The sequence below is a fragment of the Acinonyx jubatus genome, chromosome A2 (genome assembly GCF_027475565.1).
Source record: "Acinonyx jubatus isolate Ajub_Pintada_27869175 chromosome A2, VMU_Ajub_asm_v1.0, whole genome shotgun sequence".
NCBI classification, from domain to species: domain Eukaryota; kingdom Metazoa; phylum Chordata; class Mammalia; order Carnivora; family Felidae; genus Acinonyx; species Acinonyx jubatus.
The window spans coordinates 51,704,321-51,723,724 of NC_069383.1; the positions used below are offsets into that span (position 1 = coordinate 51,704,321).

The 19,404-nt window shown below is 39.1% G+C and overlaps 2 protein-coding genes across 7 annotated transcripts in view; one reads left to right on the forward strand and one right to left on the reverse strand.

Annotated features, from left to right (window-relative positions):
• GSDME (gasdermin E) overlaps positions 1-7,046 on the forward strand; it is a 63,570-nt gene extending 56,524 nt beyond the window's left edge. For both annotated transcript variants that reach the window (XM_027075136.2, XM_027075137.2), the window contains 2 exons: positions 3,646-3,719; positions 6,432-7,046. In XM_027075136.2, the coding sequence (XP_026930937.2) occupies positions 3,646-3,719; positions 6,432-6,662 (305 nt within the window). In that variant the 3' untranslated portion in view covers positions 6,663-7,046. The remainder of the gene's footprint in view (positions 1-3,645; positions 3,720-6,431) is intronic.
• A 2,442-nt stretch (positions 7,047-9,488) lies between these two features.
• PALS2 (protein associated with LIN7 2, MAGUK p55 family member) overlaps positions 9,489-19,404 on the reverse strand; it is a 112,704-nt gene continuing 102,788 nt past the window's right edge. For all 5 annotated transcript variants that reach the window (XM_053218299.1, XM_027075134.2, XM_015081010.3 and 2 more), the window contains one exon: positions 9,489-16,175. In XM_053218299.1, coding sequence (XP_053074274.1) covers positions 15,999-16,175 — 177 coding nt within the window. In that variant the 3' untranslated portion in view covers positions 9,489-15,998. The remainder of the gene's footprint in view (positions 16,176-19,404) is intronic.

Below are 19,404 nucleotides of genomic sequence, written 5' to 3' on the forward strand. Positions count from 1 at the left end.
GTCTCTCCATGAACACTGTCTCTCTAGAACATGCTCTCAGATGAGCAACTAACCTCCCCAGTGTGTGCCCCAAGACACTCTTCAGATTGCTATTTCATGCTGTATGTCTGCGGGCTATTTGGGGCTGCTCTTGAAGAGAAGGCAGGCGATGTCCTTTAAAAATCGGGGCTTTAAGCACCACTGGTTGCAAGAACTCAAGAAGTAAGTGCCCTTTTGCTTTCCAAGCCAATTGCTGTGGGGATTCATTTTTTCTGTGTGCTCCCCTGTGTTTCACCCTTCTCTGTGACCACTGCTCCCTCCATTCTGTGGTTGCCATGATCCATTTCTCTCTCAAGCCACAACTCTGGACTCTATCTTCTTGATGTGGTCTCTTCTCTACCTTCAGTTGTGGAGTTTATTCTGCCAGTCTTCAGATAGATTTCTGGCGTCCTTAGGATGATATGATAGTTGTCTAGTTGTATTTGTGGGATGCAGCAAGCCTAGGTTCCTCCTACTCAGCTGCCATCTTCCCCTTCTTCTTCAAGTAGGCCTGTCATGGGAAAACTGGGGGTAGTAGGCAGCCAAGAACTCGCTTCATTTGTTACTGTCCCATGGGGCCCAGGATCTCAAGCCTGCTCACCACCAGAGCCAGGTGATCAAGAGGTATTCTCTGGCTGGCAGCCATAAAAACTAGAGCATCAGACCTGTGCAATGGCTCCCCTCCAGGCGATATTGGTGCTCAGGAGTGTGGTAGAGGAAGGATGCAAAGATGGTAAGCACTGGCAGCTATCTATCCTTACAGTGTACTCCAGCAGGCCTCTCCACTGTTTGAGGTGTCTGCCCTTTAGATTGCTGCTTGTTTCTTTTTTAATGTTTGTTTTTGAATGACAGTGTGAGCAGGGAGTGGCACAGAGAGAGGGAAACACAGAATCCAAAACAGGCCCCAAGTTCTGAGTCTGGATGTGGGGCTCAAACCCATAAACTGTGAGATCATGACCTGAGCTGAAGTTGGATGCTTAGCTTAGCTGACTGAGCCACACAGGCACCCCCAGATTGCTGCTTTAAGATAACAAGCCTGTTGCACAGAAAGTCTGGACACCTGTCAAAGGGCTGCCTTGGTGTAGGTAAGTCCATGTGCAAGGCTTTAATGAACCATTTCTCAGTTTGCTATAGCCTTGTGGGTCTCAAGGACATAAGCCCCATTGGCTTTCAAAGCTAGAGGTGTAAGGAGCTGGTTCCTGCGGTGCCTGTCTTAAAAATGTAGGGTTCAAACTCTTTGCTTTTCATAGAGAAGCTTTTAAGTTCTCTTCCAATTGTGGGTCACTGTGCCAAAGGTGGGGTTTATGGTGACTTTGTGGCTCAGCCTTTCTTACCTGCTTCAATGTGGGATGTTCCTTGCTTGCCAGATGTGTAGGAGTTGCTCTGGTGGTTGTGGGTTTTTTTTTTCAGAGGATATTGTTCCATATGTAGCTGGAGATTTGGGGCACCACAGAAAGAGGTGGGTTCAGGATCTTCCTACATTGCACCTTGAACCAGTCTCTTCATGCTTAACTTATCCATCATCTTGCCTGTGTCTGGAACTCTTCCTCAACCACTTTGTGACCTTAAGTGTGAACTCCTCAGGTCTCATTTGTAAAGAGTCAGAATACAGAAGAGCAGTCAAAATAAATCATTTCAACTCAAGAAATACTGAAGAGGCCTCTTATGTGTTGTAGGCACTGCTAGGTGCTGAGATAGGGGAAGATAATCATCTGCACCCACAGGGAAGTTAAAGTAGTAAAATTAGTTGGTATGGTTTGTAAAGCAGATGCTGTTATTTCATCCTTCTCTCCTTACCACCATTGCTCAAAATAGTGAATGACTATCCTCCTAACCTGGAACTAAAGTATTTCTAAGAATAAGGGAGAGTGGATGATGACTACATGGGACTCAGGAGCCAGAAAAGTGAGGGAATGGAAGCATAAACATGGGAGATGACGTGTGACAGTGGCTCGGCCAGGACATCATGTTCCAGGTGACTTTGTCACTGCCCTTCCCGGTCCTGTGATCTTTCCACCTGGGGTCATATATTTACCAGCTGCATCTTCGTGATTTGAGATAAGGGCCTGCTTGATAATTCATGGACTGTGGACCCTCTCTGTGGGCATATGCACACACAACATTTAAATGCCATTTTAGGGGGTTCTCAAGAGGGAGAACTGCCTTATCTTCCTAGCAGCATTTCTGTTTTAGAAATGGGCTATATTTCATTGTACTCTGCTGGGCCACAGCCTTGGTGACATGTTGCTATTTATAAATAAGGCTGCTAACGAATGCAGGAAATGGAGGGAGTTCATGAGTGGTCCCTGGACCAGATGATGCAACAGGTGACTCATTTCTCTCTTTGCCTTTCCAGTTCAAAGGTTATAGCCTGAGGGATTTGGGTTCTCTTAGAACTGTGTCTGTTTTTATCCTGGTTGGTATTTAAAATCCATTTTGAATAACATTGATGTGGATTTCCTTTTCCTGGGACTTGGCAGGGCCCTTCCAGTGTAGCCCTCAGCCTCATCACAACCCTGCACCAACTCATTGTGCCATTGGTGCCCCTTGTGTCAAGCTAGTGTGGGTGGCTGGGGGGGCTCTGCAGTGCCACCCCTTTATCCAGCCATGTTGCATTTTTGTCCCCAAAATGACTAGTGACCTGAGTGGAAGGAACCCTTCACAGTTTACTTGGTTCTCTGGCATATGCAGAAACAAAACTATGGTCAAATGAGGAAACATGCTCAGAGAAGTATACCCAAAGTCCTACCCTAAATATGTAGCAAAGCTCAAACACAGCTCTTATCACCAAATCTTAGGTTCTACTTTTTTTTTTGGGGGGGGGGGTGAAAAAATTTAGATTTAGCCAGCTGGATTCCATTTAGATGATCTCAATTTCATTGGCAATAGTCAACGCATCATAGTGAGGAGCCAGTTGAACATATGCTGCCTTCTCTCCATTGGGCCTGATGGAGGTGTTGATCTTGGCCACATCAATGTCATACAGCTGCTTCACAGCCTGTTTTATCTGGTGCTTGTTGGCTTTGACCTCCATAATGAACACAAGTGTGTTATTCTCTTCTGTTTCCTTCATGGCTGACTCAAGATTAGGGGGAACTTGATGATGGCATAGTGGTCAAGTGGGTTTCTCCTGGTCGGGGGGCACTCTTTTGAGGGTATTTGGGCTGCCTTTGGAGACACAGTGTCTTGGCCTGTTGGAAGGTAGGTGATGTAGATTTTTGTGTGTGTGTGTGTGTGATTTCAGCACCCTTTTCTTGGTCTTCAAAGCCTTTGCTTTGGCTTTGGGAGGGGCACAAGCTTCCTTCTTCACCTTTGTTGTCTTTAAGAAAAGGTAGGTTCTACTTTTCTACATAAATTTGCTTTTCCTTGTGTCTGTACAGTTCTTCCTGATTGGCAAATTGAATGTCAAGGACTATACTCTAGTGAACACAGAGCTGGTTACCTGGTTCCCACCTAAAAGGCCTTTGCTGCCTCTTTAGCACCTTTCATTTTTTCAGTAATTACTGAGACTGAGCATGTTCTCTGCCTGGCTGATGGGAGAGCACTAAAGTATAAATTAGGTACAATTCAGGGGCTGGCCTGTTCCCATGGGTTTTTTGGACAGTGACTGATGTTTGTCTCCTGCAGAAATGCCAGACAATGCAGCGGTTCTGCTGGGTGCTTGCTGTAAACTCCAGATTATTCCTGCGCTGTGTCACTTGGTAAGAAACCTCTCAGATGGGACCTGGGGATGGGCACCCGACAACTGATAAAACACCTTTAGGATTTCTCATCCATAACAGCCCTTCAAGATAGGTTAAACAGATGTTATTAACTCCACTTTTTTTTTGTATCACACTGTCCACATCACACCACACACCCTACCCTATGGGAAGACTGAGATCGAGAGGAAAAGGATTTGTACAAAGAACTTGTTAGCAGGGTAGGACTCTCAACTTTGCCATTAGATTCCAAATCTCATGTTTTTCCCAGTGTTTGGAGAATTTTGGTCAAGGTTTGGTTGCAACATTGCAAGGAAGGAACCTGACACCATTTGCAGGGTTATGGTTAGGCCAGTTGGATACAGCTCTGCCTCAAATTCACCAGGAAGGTATTTAAGAGGAGACTGGTCTCAGAGTTAGGTAGTGATGACCTTAGCCCTGGAGAGTCAAGATTAAGCCTTACCTTTTTAAGTTACAAATTGGGTCATTAATAGAAGGAACCATCAATACACTGCCCAAAAGTCACTCGAATGGGGCAGGTGTTGCTCAGCCTGGGGCAGAGAACAAAAGCATACCAGGCTAGATTATTTTAAGGTCTGGTTACTTACAAAGAGTCAAAACGAACATGCTTTGTAGGCTAAAAAATCCAAAGCTCAGAGCTCTGCTCCCAGATCTGGGAAGTAGGTATTGAGATTAAGTGCCTGGACAGGACCCTGAAATTTGTTATCCATCTAGTCTGAGAACTTTGAGCACCATGCTTAGTGCCTTGGGTACTTCTCTGAATAGCAAAGACATCTGAACAAGGGCATTGTTCCAAGGAACAGTTTACAGCCCATTCACAACTGAAAGCAGTTTCTACCCACTGGTAGAGGAATTCTGGGTTCTTGTACTGTGACCACAAAAACTGAACTACTTGAAAACGTGCCAGCATGTTTGTTCTGGGGTCAGCTAAGGGTAAAGGCTGGTGGTGTAGTTATGAAAACAGTATCATCTATTTGTCCGTAATGATGAGCATAGCAGTAACTTTGCACTTAGCATTTCCCAGGGTCCTAAGATTTACAAAATTATCTACTGCATTCAGGAAATACTTCCTGAATTGTGTGTATATTACTGCAAGACCACATTAGCTAATTCCCTTTCCCAACAAACTCATACTTCATTGTCATCTTCCTTGTAGTCTGCGTTAGATCTGATCATCCAAGTTCTGCTTTGTTGGTCTAAAGGTAGCCACATTCAGGGTTCTAGAATGGCTGGTATTCTACAGTGGCACAAAAGCCCACAGAGTCATTTGTGTGGTTTTTGGGAGCTGTTCAACATAGACAAAGAATTTTTCTTTTGAAGAATTTCCTGGGTATCTTCACATAATCTGCCCTAGATACTGCAGCAACGCTAAAGACAATGAGGCTCCTGCCTTCTGAACGAATTTGGGTATTGTGTTTCTTATAGGGATTTACTTAGAACAGGGTACAAAATTCTACCTGTATTCTCTTATCTGGTGGCCAGAATAACTTTGAGAGCCTTTCAGAAGGGCTTTTGGAAGAACAGCATCAGATACACTAATTGTTTGCCAAACTGGGAAGAAGGTGAGTTAGAGACTGCTAATTCTGCGCCTGCCCCCACCCTTTGGGTGACCCTTACCTAGAAGGGTCTCTGGACCCATGGGCCCGGCAGATATTCAGAGTAGGAAGCTGGATGCTGCTCAGCCCCTGTCCACTAGACTCCAGACAGAGCCTGCTATAGGCAGTCTTGAGGCTGTGCCAGTAGAGCTCATTCTTAAATCGCTGGGATGTGGTGCTCAAAGAGCAAGCCTGGTCCACTCTGAAGTCAAACAGAGTTGATGGTCTTGACCAAAAGCTGATGTTAAGCCTGTGGTAATTACTTTTATCAAATGCGTGCTGCACTTCTGCCACTGGGGCAAGTTTTAGTAAGGTTATCATTGCTCAGGACATTTCTGGAAATTTTTTGGATTCATTCCCTTCATTTTTTTATTTTAAATTTTACTCTCTACATTAATTGGATCTGGTTTTCAATGCGTGTGTAAAAATCTGAGAACTTGCAATTAGAGCAGCAGCTGAAGTGAACTCTCATTCAGCACATTGAGGGCCCTATGTTCTATGACAGACCAGCCTCCTAAAAAGCTTAGATTTTAGAAAACAGACTAAACAGTGACTATCTTCAGAAAGACAGTAGGGTAATAGTCGTTGAGATATGGGGGTGGAGGGAAGATCAGGAAAGGCTGTTCTGACGTGGCATTTCAATGGACCATGAGAGAGGAGAAGAAAAGGTCTATGTGGAACTCTAGAGGAAGAGTATCCCAGGTAGAAGGAATAGCAAAAGAAAGGTCCTTGAGGCAGGAAGCATAACTAAACTGTGGTACTTATCCCTTTGAGGAGATCAAGCAGCCGTACAGGAAATTCTAATATCATTAAAATAAACAATACATACTGTGTGTATGGGAAAGTTACATTCTGAACTTCCTAATCTCCTGAAGTTAAGGGATCTAGGAGAAGATACAGAGTTCAGAGAGTAGAAGGACTGTCAGAACTGCAGGCAAATTGGAAAACTCAGGCATAAGGTCAGGGCCCAGGTCACATAAATCTTGTTATTTGTTACATCTTAAGGGTGCTCCTTTTGAGGAATGTAAAAAACTATTTTTTCTCTGTGGATTTTCTATAACATTTTAAGTGAATTTGCTTAAACATGTCATTTCAGTTTCATGGTCTCTCGGCTGATGGAGTTTCTGATCTTAAAAACCCAATCTTGGCTCCTCTGAAGGATCTAGAAAGGTTTGGCGTCGCACAGCGTTTGTTTGCCACAGTCAACGTGAACCTGGAGAGACTGCCGTCATCCATAAAAGTTGTCACCGAGGAGGACCCCAACACTGTCCCACGAATTCTTTATATAAGCCTCAGTGGGCTCTGTGCTTTACACAGAGCACATTAATAACATGTGAATTAGAAGTACAAGACCATCAAAGTTAGGTATTTTTCAGAATTGTTAAGATACTACTGAGTTTAGCTACCAAGAGGCCCAGTGTCTAAGGTAACTCCAGCACCCACAAGGTTGAGAACTCTAAGCTGGTGTTTAGTTAAAACCCTCTTCTACAGCGAGATAGGTACATCTATCACTTTCTTTCATAAACAAAGACAGCTGAGTCTATAGAACATGTGCTGATTGAGGAAATGAAGTGTAAATACCACTACAGTATACATATTCCTCTGCTGAATAAAATTAAAATGATCTCATAGCAGGACACCCTTCCTTAGGGGTCTAGCTATATACATTTCATTTCTGTCATGCTTTGACTAACATACCAATTCTAGGTCTAGAACATTTAATTTGTAAAATACTACATATTTTAATTCTGTCTTGACATTCTTCTATAAAAATAGATGGAATGTCTCTTTAGTGCCCCTGATTCCATTGCTAATATCCACTGGGGACCTGAAATCCCTTCTTTCCCTTAGTAAAAAGTAGCTAGGACCTCCTGCCAGAGGTCTGACTTTAGGAGCAGGGAGGATGAGAAGTCGCAGTTGTTGAAGAGAAACATGTTACCCAGCATGCGCGCGCATATATATATATATATATATAAAACCTTGTCATCTACTTGAATGTTAAAATGGAAGAGATGAAGCAAACAACGCTTTCATTGCTTCAGTCAAAAATGAGACTAAATCTTAGGACGCATGAGGAAAAAAATTGCACATTGTGTGGCAACAACAAAAAAAGCACCTTAGCTACAGCTGTGGCACTATACATTGCCTTTCTGGCTTTCTGAAATAAACTTTTATAAACAACAAACTGAGGACAGATTGTGTAAGAAGAATCTACTTGTATAAAAAATAGATACACATGTACCACAGTGCAACAGGAGCTTCCTTTAAGAGTCCACAAGAAGCAGCACCTGAGTGGCTCAGTCAGTTAAGCATCTGACATCGGCTCAGGTCATGATCTGAGTTTGTGAGTTCAAGCCCCACGTTGGGCTCTGGGCTGACAGCTCAGAGTCAACAGCATGCTTCGGATTCTGTCTCCCACTGCCTGTCCCTCCGCCATTTGCACTGTGCCTTTCCATTGTCTCAAAAATAAACATTAAAAAAGCCCACAAGAAACCTGACAGTGGCTCCTTGGGGGAAGAGAGAGGAGTTAGAAGTTGGGGCAAGGCTAGGGGAGTTACCCTTCTGTTCCTGTTAGAATTTTGTATGCATGAGCCTCTAAGTTCAAATGAACCAACTAACACCACCCCAAAGCAACAAAAACTAAAGATACCATCCCAGGATGTGCCTATACTGCTACAGGTGTTCCTAGCCACCCTGCCACCCCCCAGTTACTGCCATTCCTTAGCAGACCCCAATGTAATGTTGTGGACAAAGTAGTGCTGGGCCTCCAAAAGGCTCTTCTAACTGGAATCTTCATCACTACATATAATTATTAACTGTAAATGTACCTTTATTTACTGCTTGAGATCAAGAACTATTAAAAATAGTTACATTTGGAAACAAGTTCCAGTAGACTAGATCACCTAGAAAACAGAAAATAGGGTAATACTTCTGAAGAGGCCAGCCACCTTCACTCAGATGTTTCCATGACCACTCCTCTTTCCTAAGTGGGTGCAGAAAGAAACACATTAGCTAGTGTGGTATGGCCCTGGAACAGTCCCTCAGAGAGGTCCAGAATGTAATAATCCCTGGAACCTGTGAACATGTTACCTTACATGCCAAAAAGGGACTTCACAGGTGTTTTTCAGGTTATAGACCTTAAGATGGACAGATTATCTGGGTGGGCCCTTAAAAGAAAAAAGGCAGAAGAGTCAGAGAGATACTTGGCCAAAGAAAATGCAGGAAAGATGTGGCATAAGAAGGACTCAGTGCTGTTGCTAGCTCTGGGACAGGAGAGGTCAGTTCAAAAACAAGAGTGCAGTCCACCTGACAGCCAGGAAGGAAGAGGGGACCCGAGTTCTACAACACCATGGAACTGAAGTCCGCCAACAACCCACAGGAGCCTGGAAGCAGATTCTCTCTCCAGCAGTAAGAGCCAGGGCAGGCCCTGGGAAACGTCTCAATTTTAGTTTGGCGAGACCCATGTTGGATTTCCATCCTACAGAACTAAGTCTGTGTTTTAAGCTGCTAAATTTGTGGTAATATTTTTACTGCAGTGGTAGAATACTGGCAGCGTAAGATGAAAGAATGAACGATAGAAGTGAGAAGTACACTGGACTAGCAGTTTCTGAAGTACAAGGTAGGGAATCCCAGAAACTTGCTTGAGAAAGAGTGGCAAAGTACCTTTTCTGGAAGCAGGCTTCATGCACTCACCCACAGTCATGCGTCTACCCCTTGGGCAGCCTGGCAGGTCCACCTCCCTTTTCCACCGCAGGCCTCAAGGGTGAGCTGTGTGCCCCAGCAGGCGTTGTCTTTCCCACCGGGGCTTCTCTTGCTTGGCTGGTCCTAGCATCTCACGCTATCTAAGCACAAAGGCCTTTTCTTGATCCTATATTTTAATCTTCCCTGTGTCTGCAGTTTCTTTTTCCTTGAGTACATCACCTTTGAAAGCCACCAAATCACTTGGGCTGGGACAAAGGAAACAACAGTTAGGGTTTCCTTGTTAAAGAAGAGAAGCAGGTGAAAAATTTATATATTTATTTTGGTGAGAAAAACAATGTTATTACAGGCTTTTTACAAAGATTATTAGCATTTAAAAGAAATTACCAAAGCTAATCTGATATCCTCTGTATTACCTCTAAACCTTAATTCTACCTATAAATGAAACACTGCATTGTTTGCAATATTAAATATTTATTTTTATATATACAAAAATAGTTTACCTGGAATATACAATCTCCCATGTTTGGACAGGATATGGAAATATGCAAAAAAAATTTATAGGGACAGTTTCTGAAAACTCAATACTTAATTGTACTGCAGGAAAATTTTATTTATACAAGGACAGCAGTAATGTTTCTTTTATACAGGAATAATACAATTACTTGGAAAGCAGCAGCAATCAAATTTTATTTTTAAACTTTTTCATTAGAAAACTTAAGCAGCTTGTTCAGCTTTTATTTTTAGGTTGCTAACAAGCATTTTGTCTTCTGTTAAAAAAAAAAAAGTTCTACAACCATTTCAAAGACTAGAGGTTAAAAACAGCATGCATTTGTGTTCAAAATAGAGATATACCAAACTGAAATGGGGAGGGGGACCCCAAAGCAAGGTTTTCACATCCAATACTCACCATGGGCTCTAACAGAACTCAACATGCAGAAAACTACACTTGTTTTGCTGAACCCTCGTGCTCATTCTTCTCCAGCAAAACCCTAGATCCCACTTCCTTAAAAGTCAACATTACCAAAGAAACAGCAGTTGGTTGTTCTTTTTCAAAGAGGACACACAACCAAAAGGAATATTTATCTTATATTTCAATTACAGATGAGATGAGCTATTCTTCAAATTTGGTTCTACCTGAAAAGATGAAGGCATTCCTCATTTGGACCACGTTTACCAGAACAAGCTTTATGTCTTCAAAGCAACATTATTTGTCCCACTGCCCATCTCTCCTATTTAAGAATAAGACAAAACCCACATATGTTAACTGGTGATGACTTCTGGTTTAATAGTGGTAATTTATAGCTGAGGAGTTTTGAGTGCTCTGCTTTTTTCCACTTCCTCCAAGCTCTCAGGCCACCTTGACTGATAGGAGGAAAGCTAAATTTCAGGTATGGCCTGCCATATGTGTAGGTTTCTGCCCCCAGAGTTTGCTGTGGCTAAAGTACAACAAAAATATCCAGTCCAACTTGTAAGATCAGACCTTTTAGCTTCTGCTTTGTGGCAACAACCATACCTATTCAGTAGGACTCAAGACAGGTTTACAAGCATGGAGTCAATTGCTCTCCCAAGTATTAAGTGGCATTTACATTAACTGTAGCTGTGTTCATTCAGTTTGTGCTAGAAATTAGAAAACAGTAAAAACTAGTAGGGGAAAAAAGGGAAGGAACTGTCACTTCTGGCTGACTGGCATGTGGAGGCAAGTCACATTCATCACAGCACAGCATTATCAGCCAACAGCCACGAAGCTATGAGAAAGAATGCAACTAAGATATCTTCATATTGGATTCAAGGTCCACTAAGTGGGTCTAGCCAAACATTTCTCCCTATAAATAAACAGAGGCCTTTTAAACTTAATACTATGGGCTAAACAATAGGGCTGCAGTGATAAATTTCAGCCATAAGAATTAAGGTAGGGCAGCTTTAAGGGGGGCAAAGATTAGAATGTGGTTGGATGTAAGAGAGTACTGGATTGCTTAAATTTTGTGAGTAACAGCAAGAATTCGCTAAAGGTTTGGACTTAGAGGTGGCATTCTAAACTAAATGACTCTCCTGACCAACGCCACTGAGAGCAGAAAAGGCCCTCTTCCAAGGCTGGAACTACAACCTCAGAGCTGTTTTAAAACTGGAGGTAAGATTCTTGAATGGTATGTACCATTCATTATGTAACCTCTGAAAGAGATGCACTTTTAAAAAAAACTAAATGGTAAACAACCTCAATATAAGTGAATACATAAAATAAATGGATAAAGCAGCCTAATAAGGATTTCCCAGTCTAGCATTTACTATATCAGAGATACAAATTGCTTCTTGTAATTTAAGGTGAAGACAAATATTAAGCTAGCCTTATTTAACTAGTGGAATATTAAAAGTAAAGGGAGATATAAATTTTATCAAAGGTCAGGTGGTCAAGAATCAGAATTAGGATCTCAGCTAGAAGTACACCATCTCTATTTTTAACAAAAGAGATTATTTTAAAGAAAGTACTGCCATGTACTGCAGGAGTGGTAGAGAACCATGCTTTAAAATTCTTACCTTGGAAATGAGATGTCGTTCCTTCACTTTTTACTGTGTTAAAGACTCATTTTTGATTCTGTGCACTAAATAATTCCAGGAACACAAAAAAGTAACATAATGGATGGGAAATATTTAAAAATGAATAAAACTTGAAGCTAACAAAAAATTTAAAAATCATCTTACCTTAAAGAATTAAAGAGTTATCTCCTTTAGATATGCAATGTATACTCAAAAACTCATATGCTGAATTATTAGTTGTATTCTTAAAAGTTTGTGAATAATAGGGGCACCTGGGTGGCTCAGTCAGTTAAGCGTCCGACTTCGGCTCAGGTCATGATCTCACGGTTTGTGAGTTCAAGGCCTGTGTCAGGCTCTGTGCTGAGAGATCAGAGCCTGGAGCCTGCTTTGGATTCTGTGTCTCCCTCTCTCTCTGCTCTTCCCCCACTCATGCGCTCTCTCTCTCAAAAATAAATAAACATAAAAAAAAAAAGTTTGTGAATATTCACTTGTACTATATACAATAATGCCATTATTTAAAATACTGAATTTCTCCCAAAACTAAAAATGCAGATATTATTACACAGATATTTTCACAGCAAATCCATTAGAAGAGGAGGGCAGTTACCCCAATCTCTAAATCTGAGTCATATCACAAATTCATTTGAAAGCTTAAATAAGTATTTCCCAAGACAATGCCATTTAGAACTCTGTCCTTTTTCCTTAAGGAAATTGTTATAGTGATAATTTTCTGATCTGAATTTCATCATACATTTTTTTTCAAAAAGGAGATTAGTATCTGCCTCAAGGTAAAACCAGAGTCTTATAAAACAACATGAAAAAAAAAAGTTTCAGAAGGTCTAAGAATTTGGGAGTAAACATTTAAGAACACTAGCTATAATTACATGGGTAAACACATTTAGTTTTATTATTCATGTAGTTTGGGAAAGTTTTACATATTATACATATGGCTGTATATATATTATTAATATATATGGTGACTGAGACATTAAAAAAATGACCTATATATGTACATAAAAGTTCAGGATTTCTTTTTTCATATTTAGTATAAAGATTCATTACTACAAAATTATTGGCTCCCTATCCTATGATTTCTGGAAAATGGAGTGTTGTTTCAGAAGTCATAAAAGTACAATGTTAAGTAGATCGCTATTTTGACCAATTTTTAGAACTTGATGTTCAATATTTACCAGTTTAAAGTAACTGTACCTAACTCCATGGCTATCCATCTTGAAAATCAACTCCAATTACTAGATTATGACACTTGTTGTTTTACCTAACAACAAGCAGCAATTTAATGAATTGTTAAAGCAAAGATCATCTTTTATTGTCATTAAGAAGTATGGTCAAAGCAGTTAGTATCTGGCCATAATCTATAATGCTACCCTATTGTATTTTATTGCTAATTTGCATTATTTTCTAAATTTGTGTTAATCAATTTGCTCTTTTAAAGAAAAGTTGTCCTTATAAGTTACTATAAGTAAATTTACTAGATTCTAGAATCTAGATTCAGGCTACTATTGCTGTAGTCGTTCATGGGCTTATGATTTCCATTTTAAAAAGCTATGTTCAGCAACTGTATAGTTAGAATTGATAAAAGTAAACAAAGTCCTGATGTATTGGATTGATATTATCCAAATACCAAACAGAAATAGAGACTGCATAATCAAGGCATGGCTAGAACAAAAGTGAAACTCTACTTGCAATGCATCGCATGTATTCCACTAGTTACAGTGTTATATGGCTTACCCAGGAACATCAATTCTATGGGTATTTGTACATTTGAAAATAAAATATATATATATATATACACACATAATATTTAGTTGTATGGAAATAGTCATGCCCTGAATGCTGAATGTGGACATTCATCTGTCTACAAAGAATGCTCATGTGCATTAACGTATTGGCACATTTCCCAAAAGCATATGCAGGTGCATGTGTATTTTAACTATTATCAGTTGTTCAACATCACTTTAAACCATTTCTCTTCGGTAAAGCTCATTATTTTGTATATTTCCCACAAGAGAGATTCACATTTCCTTGATTACAACTATACTCTTGTTGCCTTGGGAGACTACTGGGGCCCTTGGGACTCCTTGCCCCAGCAGAGATCTGCCAGGTCCTGCAGACTCAGATGAGACTTCAGTTTCAAGTTCAATGACTCTATTGAGATACAATGAACTTCTCTGAATTTATTCTCTTCAGCTCTGGCATCTGGACTGAAATAACTTCTCTGAATTTATTCCCTTCAGCTCTGGCATCTTGACTGAAATTAACTAAAGAGCATTATTTCATTTTATATTATGGGGAATCAAGTGTGTATTAATTAGTCATGAATACAATTTATAATAGAAATAATTCCTTTAAGTATAGACTATTTTCTAATATGCATTTTATGCTAGATGATAAAGCTAAAAATATATATGATGTAAAAATCATCTCTATCATGTCAAGACAGTTGAAATATTTTTGTGGATAAACTTGTGCTGTTACGATGATCGTACAGTTGTTCACAGAGGCTCCATGCAGCAGCATGAAGGCATACCATAGAAGACAGCACATTTCCTGAGAACATGAAAATGAAACTTCTCTTAAAATTTATAGTATGTTGAAACATTAAGTCATAAGATATTACCTTGACACTGTGCTTTGATTCAGGTTGCTTTGAGAAGCCAGAATTCTGATGTAAATATACGTCGTTTAAAAGTTACCAAAGTTATTAAAAGGGTATGATTCATTTTGCCACTGATGTCCTATGCTAGGACAAAGAACATTAATTTGTGTTCTGGATATGAAATTCTAGAAAAAAATACCTATAGATTTCCACTCTTAACCATACAGCAACTTGGGCGTTGTTTCATTGTTAAAAAGATTTAAAGCAATGTGTGCATACTGCTTACTGCCGTGTATTTTCTCTTCCCTCTAAGTGCTCCTGGCTGGCATTCCATGTGACAGCTTTGCTGAGAAGAAAACAAATTCAACAGCCAGGTGTCTAATGCCTACCACTGACAAAGATGACCACTAATATTTAAGCACCTAACCTTTTAAGTGTGAATACTGTCCCTGTGAAAAGTTGGCAGCAATATAAAACATGGCTAACTTAGTTTAATGATGAGCTACATCTCTAAATATGTTTGAGGAAGAATATATACCATGTAAGAATCCTAAAGGGAGATACAAATGGAGATGAATCTTAAAAATCTGAGTATGTTAACGCATCTAAAGGAGGGGAGCTGTTTTGTTTTCCTAATCATTAAACAAAAAAGTACATTTCCTAACAGAAACGTAAAAACAATATATGAAACCTTTTTTAATATATATTATATAATACATACAATGTACATATTATATAATGTATATATTACATATGGATGAAACGGCTTACAGTTATTTGCAAATCTTATAAATTGTTCAATGGATTTGGTTCTCAACACAACAGATTTAACAAATATTCTAACAATCACATCCCACTTCAAAAAAAGCACACTGATTGTTCACCAAATCCCCCACTTGCAAACTTAGAGGCATTTTAAAGCATCAAAAAAATTTGCAGAGGCATAATACATTTGCTGACCGTATCCTAATGAAAACCTGTTGAAAGCAGTAGGCTCATTTTTGTCAAATTTCTACATGTGAAAATAAATCAACTTTGTGTCGGTTTACGTGTTACAGGATAAGGCACTCTCTCAGCCTGCATGCCTGCATGGCCTTGCTTGCTGGGGACACATTCACTCAAGCATCAGCCTGTCATGGCAACAAATGAGAGTGCCAACTATTGCTCTTCACTTTTCCCCTCAAGATAGAAATGAAGGGAAAAGAAACCAATATATTTGTTTAAATTAGAATGGATAGCCATCTATCTTTGAAATAATGAAGCCATGTAGTGTTGAGCAGACTTTCAATGTCAGCCTTGGATGGCACTGACGTTACAGTCCTGCTTCTGTAAGAACTTGTATTAGGAAAGAAGGCCAATAACTACAATTTTTTCCTAAGAGTAACTGACCCTTCACTAGTTGATACTGAACCAAAGGACAGCTTTACAAAACTATTTCAAGTATTCATTATCACAGTGAAAATGGGAGACCAATATGAGAATGAAGGATTTGAAAATTCCTTTGATGAAAAAGGCAAGGGTACTAAATCAAAACATATACAAAATGCTTCAACGCATTTCTTTATGTGGTATGAATAGAAATATTATCCATAAAAAGTTAGAAAAATTAAGATAAATTATATATTAGTACACCTTCCCAACCACATTTTATATAAAAATTCAGAATAGTGTACTGGTATTTCAATCTACACAATAAAAATGCCTAAACTTGGCAGATATTGTCTATCTGTGCATGTATTTTCTCAGTAGAAGGCTTATTTGTTGCAGTCACTTTTAAAAAGTTTTATTTCCATTCTGAACCTTAGTGAATCATCAGTAAACCCAGCTGATTGGGACCCACTGTGGCTCCATTCTCAGCTTCTCTATGGCAGTTTGTAGTTTTTCAAAGGCTTTGTCTAGATTGTCGTTTACGATGATCAAATCAAAATAGTGGTTGTATGCTCTCTGAATTCGTGCACTTTCATCCACGGTTTTCTTCAAGTCAGAGTCCTGTCAAAGAGTGTTAAAAGGAAATGTTTCTATCATAAGGTGTATTTACTTGCTCAAACACCAAAGTGAATGTAAGAACTAAGTACATTGGACTTTTATTTATGGTGATTAATATTAATTCTCAAAATCTAATTTATATAGTGTTGAAAAAAACATTACCATATGTTCATATCCTAGTCTTTACAGCAGAGTTCATGTCTGCTTTATGAGTATTCTCTATCTTCTATTTCATTGATCTTAGGAAAATATTCCTAATTAAACAACTGCTGATAATAAACTCAGGGTGAAATCTAAGGTAATAAAAGAATTATTTTAGGTTTCTAGCACAACTATAGCATCCTCTTCAAATGATTTTTTTTTTTTTAATTTGAATATATGTATGACATCCTAGAAAAAGAATTCTAGAAATTTTCCCTTTGTGTTTTTGTCTTGCTTCTTCATGATCCTGCATGCCAGCTGAGGTGGTCAGTACAATGAAACCAAACTGGTGGGACAGGAGATTATTCTGCCATTTTTTTCTTTCTTTTTTTTTTTTTTTGTTTATTTATTTCTGAGACAGAGAGAGACAGAGCATGAACGGGGGAGGGGCAGAGAGAGAGGGAGACACAGAACCGGAAACAGGCTCCAGGCTCTGAGCCATCAGCCCAGAGCCCGACGCGGGGCTCGAACTCACGGACGGTGAGATCGTGACCTGAGCTGAAGTCGGACGCTTAACCGACTGAGCCACCCAGGCGCCCCTATTCTGCCATTTTTCTAGATCTTTGAGTTGTACATAAAATCTGGGGCTGATAACTCCACAGTTGTTTAACCTGCTTATGAGGTTTGTAACAATTTTCCCAGCTCTGTAATCATGAATGATTTCAAATTTGCCAATGTAACCACGTTTCATCATCACAGTTTAGAAACTGGATAATGACTTTGGAGCATGGCCTACTAAGAACCTGGCATTTGCCTCTCTTTTCAGCATTGTTAATGCTCTTAAGAGCATCTGCCAGGACATTCATGTATACCAATATGGCGGCACAGAAAGATGGTGGAAAGAGTTCAAAAGATTTTTATCTTACAGGTTCTGTAGATCATGGAAACCATTCTGCAGTGACTTTTAAGCTCAAAGCCAAATCTGCTGCCTAATTCTAGGAAAGAGAATCTTAGAAATGTATTTTGAAGACTAACCACATGTTTCCCACCTCCAACAACATATACACATATACTCACACACACATTTATTTCTGTAGCTAGCATTGTTTATATTTTGTAAAATATTTTGGAATAATGTGGAGAATAAATAAGTAATGGGTTCTGCATGAGCAAGTGAAGCTTTTCATTAAATTGCAACTTTAAAAATGAAATTTCACATTTTTTCTATATGTTCTTCAAATATTTATTGAGTTCCTATTAAGGTGTCTACTATGTCTACTCCTCCAGTGGAGGAGACAGATAAAGGGCAAATAAACACAAAAACTTCCAAGTTGTAATGAGTACTATAAAAGAAACCAACCAAGAACAAAGAATTTTGAGAATTCTACTTTAGAAAGAGTGATTACAAAGACACTGAGTAAATGACATTTAGCCTGAGAACTATAGTGGGGGGAAAGAGCATTCCAAGCAGAGGAAACACCAATGAAAAACCCAGGAGGGAAATGACCCTGATGTGTTTTAAGATACTGAAAGGTCAGGATGGACAGAGGGACTAAGGGTGGGGGTAACATGGAGATGACTACAGGCTAGGTCCTGGAGGACCCACATGCAATGGAAAGGCATCTCTGGCTTGTGATGGAGAAAGAGGAGATGGAAATGACACCGGACTAGAAATATATTTTGGTGATAAAATCATCAATATTAGCTATGAATGTGAAAAGTGAGGAAAATGAATCAAGATGTGGAAGAAGTAATTGTAGAAAATGCAAAGTTGGGGGTGGGAGTAGGGAGAGCATAATTTTGGGGGGAAAATGTTCTACTTTATGTATGTTAAGTTTAAGATGTCTTGGGTAACATCTAAGTGCTAAGTAGTGATAGGTTATGCAAGTCAGAGCTCGGCGGCCTGGATTACCTGTACATGAACTAGGAATCATCAATGTAACAATGGTACATAAAACCATTTTACCAATGGTAAAAACACCTAAAGGGAAGTGTAGAGAGACAAATGGGTTCCAAACTAGGCCTTAGGGACACTACTACTTATATTTTAGTTAACATCACTGACATCTCTAAATCAGTTTGAAACAACTAAAATATCTTTTACGATAGATGTACAGCCACAACTCACCTTGAAAATAATTTTTACCTATTACAGTCACTAGCAATCTGGTTCATTAAAAAAAAAAAAAAGGTTGTTTTGGGCAATAACAATCACGTAACAATAGCAGAGTACAACATACAGATGGATCTCTAGACTATATTGGTAGGTGGAAAATGCAGGCAGACTACCGTATATAATAAGAGACTTTTTATGTAAGAAATAGGGGAGAAAGGATACACACATATACATACTTGCTTATATTAAAAACAAATAGTGAAAATGGCTACCTTTGTAGGTGGGTGTGTAGAGGACAGAGAAAAGCTAGATTTTTCTGTTAAGATTTACTTTAGAACTATTAAATGTATAGAATGATACAACAGAATTAAATTCACATGAAAAAAAGAACAATACCTGAAAATAAAAAGCAAAATGAAATAAACCAGTGTTTTAAGTTGATGGTTAAACTACACAGAAAGGAATTATTTCAGTAACGTTAGAATTAAATAATACCCACTGGAATAGATCTTAGGAAAAACTTTTTTAAAAGCCCAAAACTTAAAAGTTTTCAATAATCATACTATTGACATTAATACTGTTACTCAGAAATCATATACATAGTAGGTTCTCAGTTTATATGTAAAGTAAGAAATTATGTTATCAGGAACCAATATTTTCAGCATAAGAAAAATGACAAATACAGAGTCAAAGAAGTAAAATAATGTAAAGTTTAAATTGGAACCATCAAATTGAACTAATGATGTGTGTTTTCTGAAAAAGGAAAATATATTTCCTATATCTGGCCACCGAAAAGGCCTAGAAATAATGAGTAACTAAGTTGAATGCACAACTTTAGTACCTATATCGTCTCTAAATACCATTTCCCACTAAAAGGAACCAGGGATTTTGGATGGCTGGTTCCAGGTCTGGGCCAATAAATGTGTAAGAAACCTGGAACAGTTTGTTGTACTAGAAAGAAAAGAGTCGTCAAAG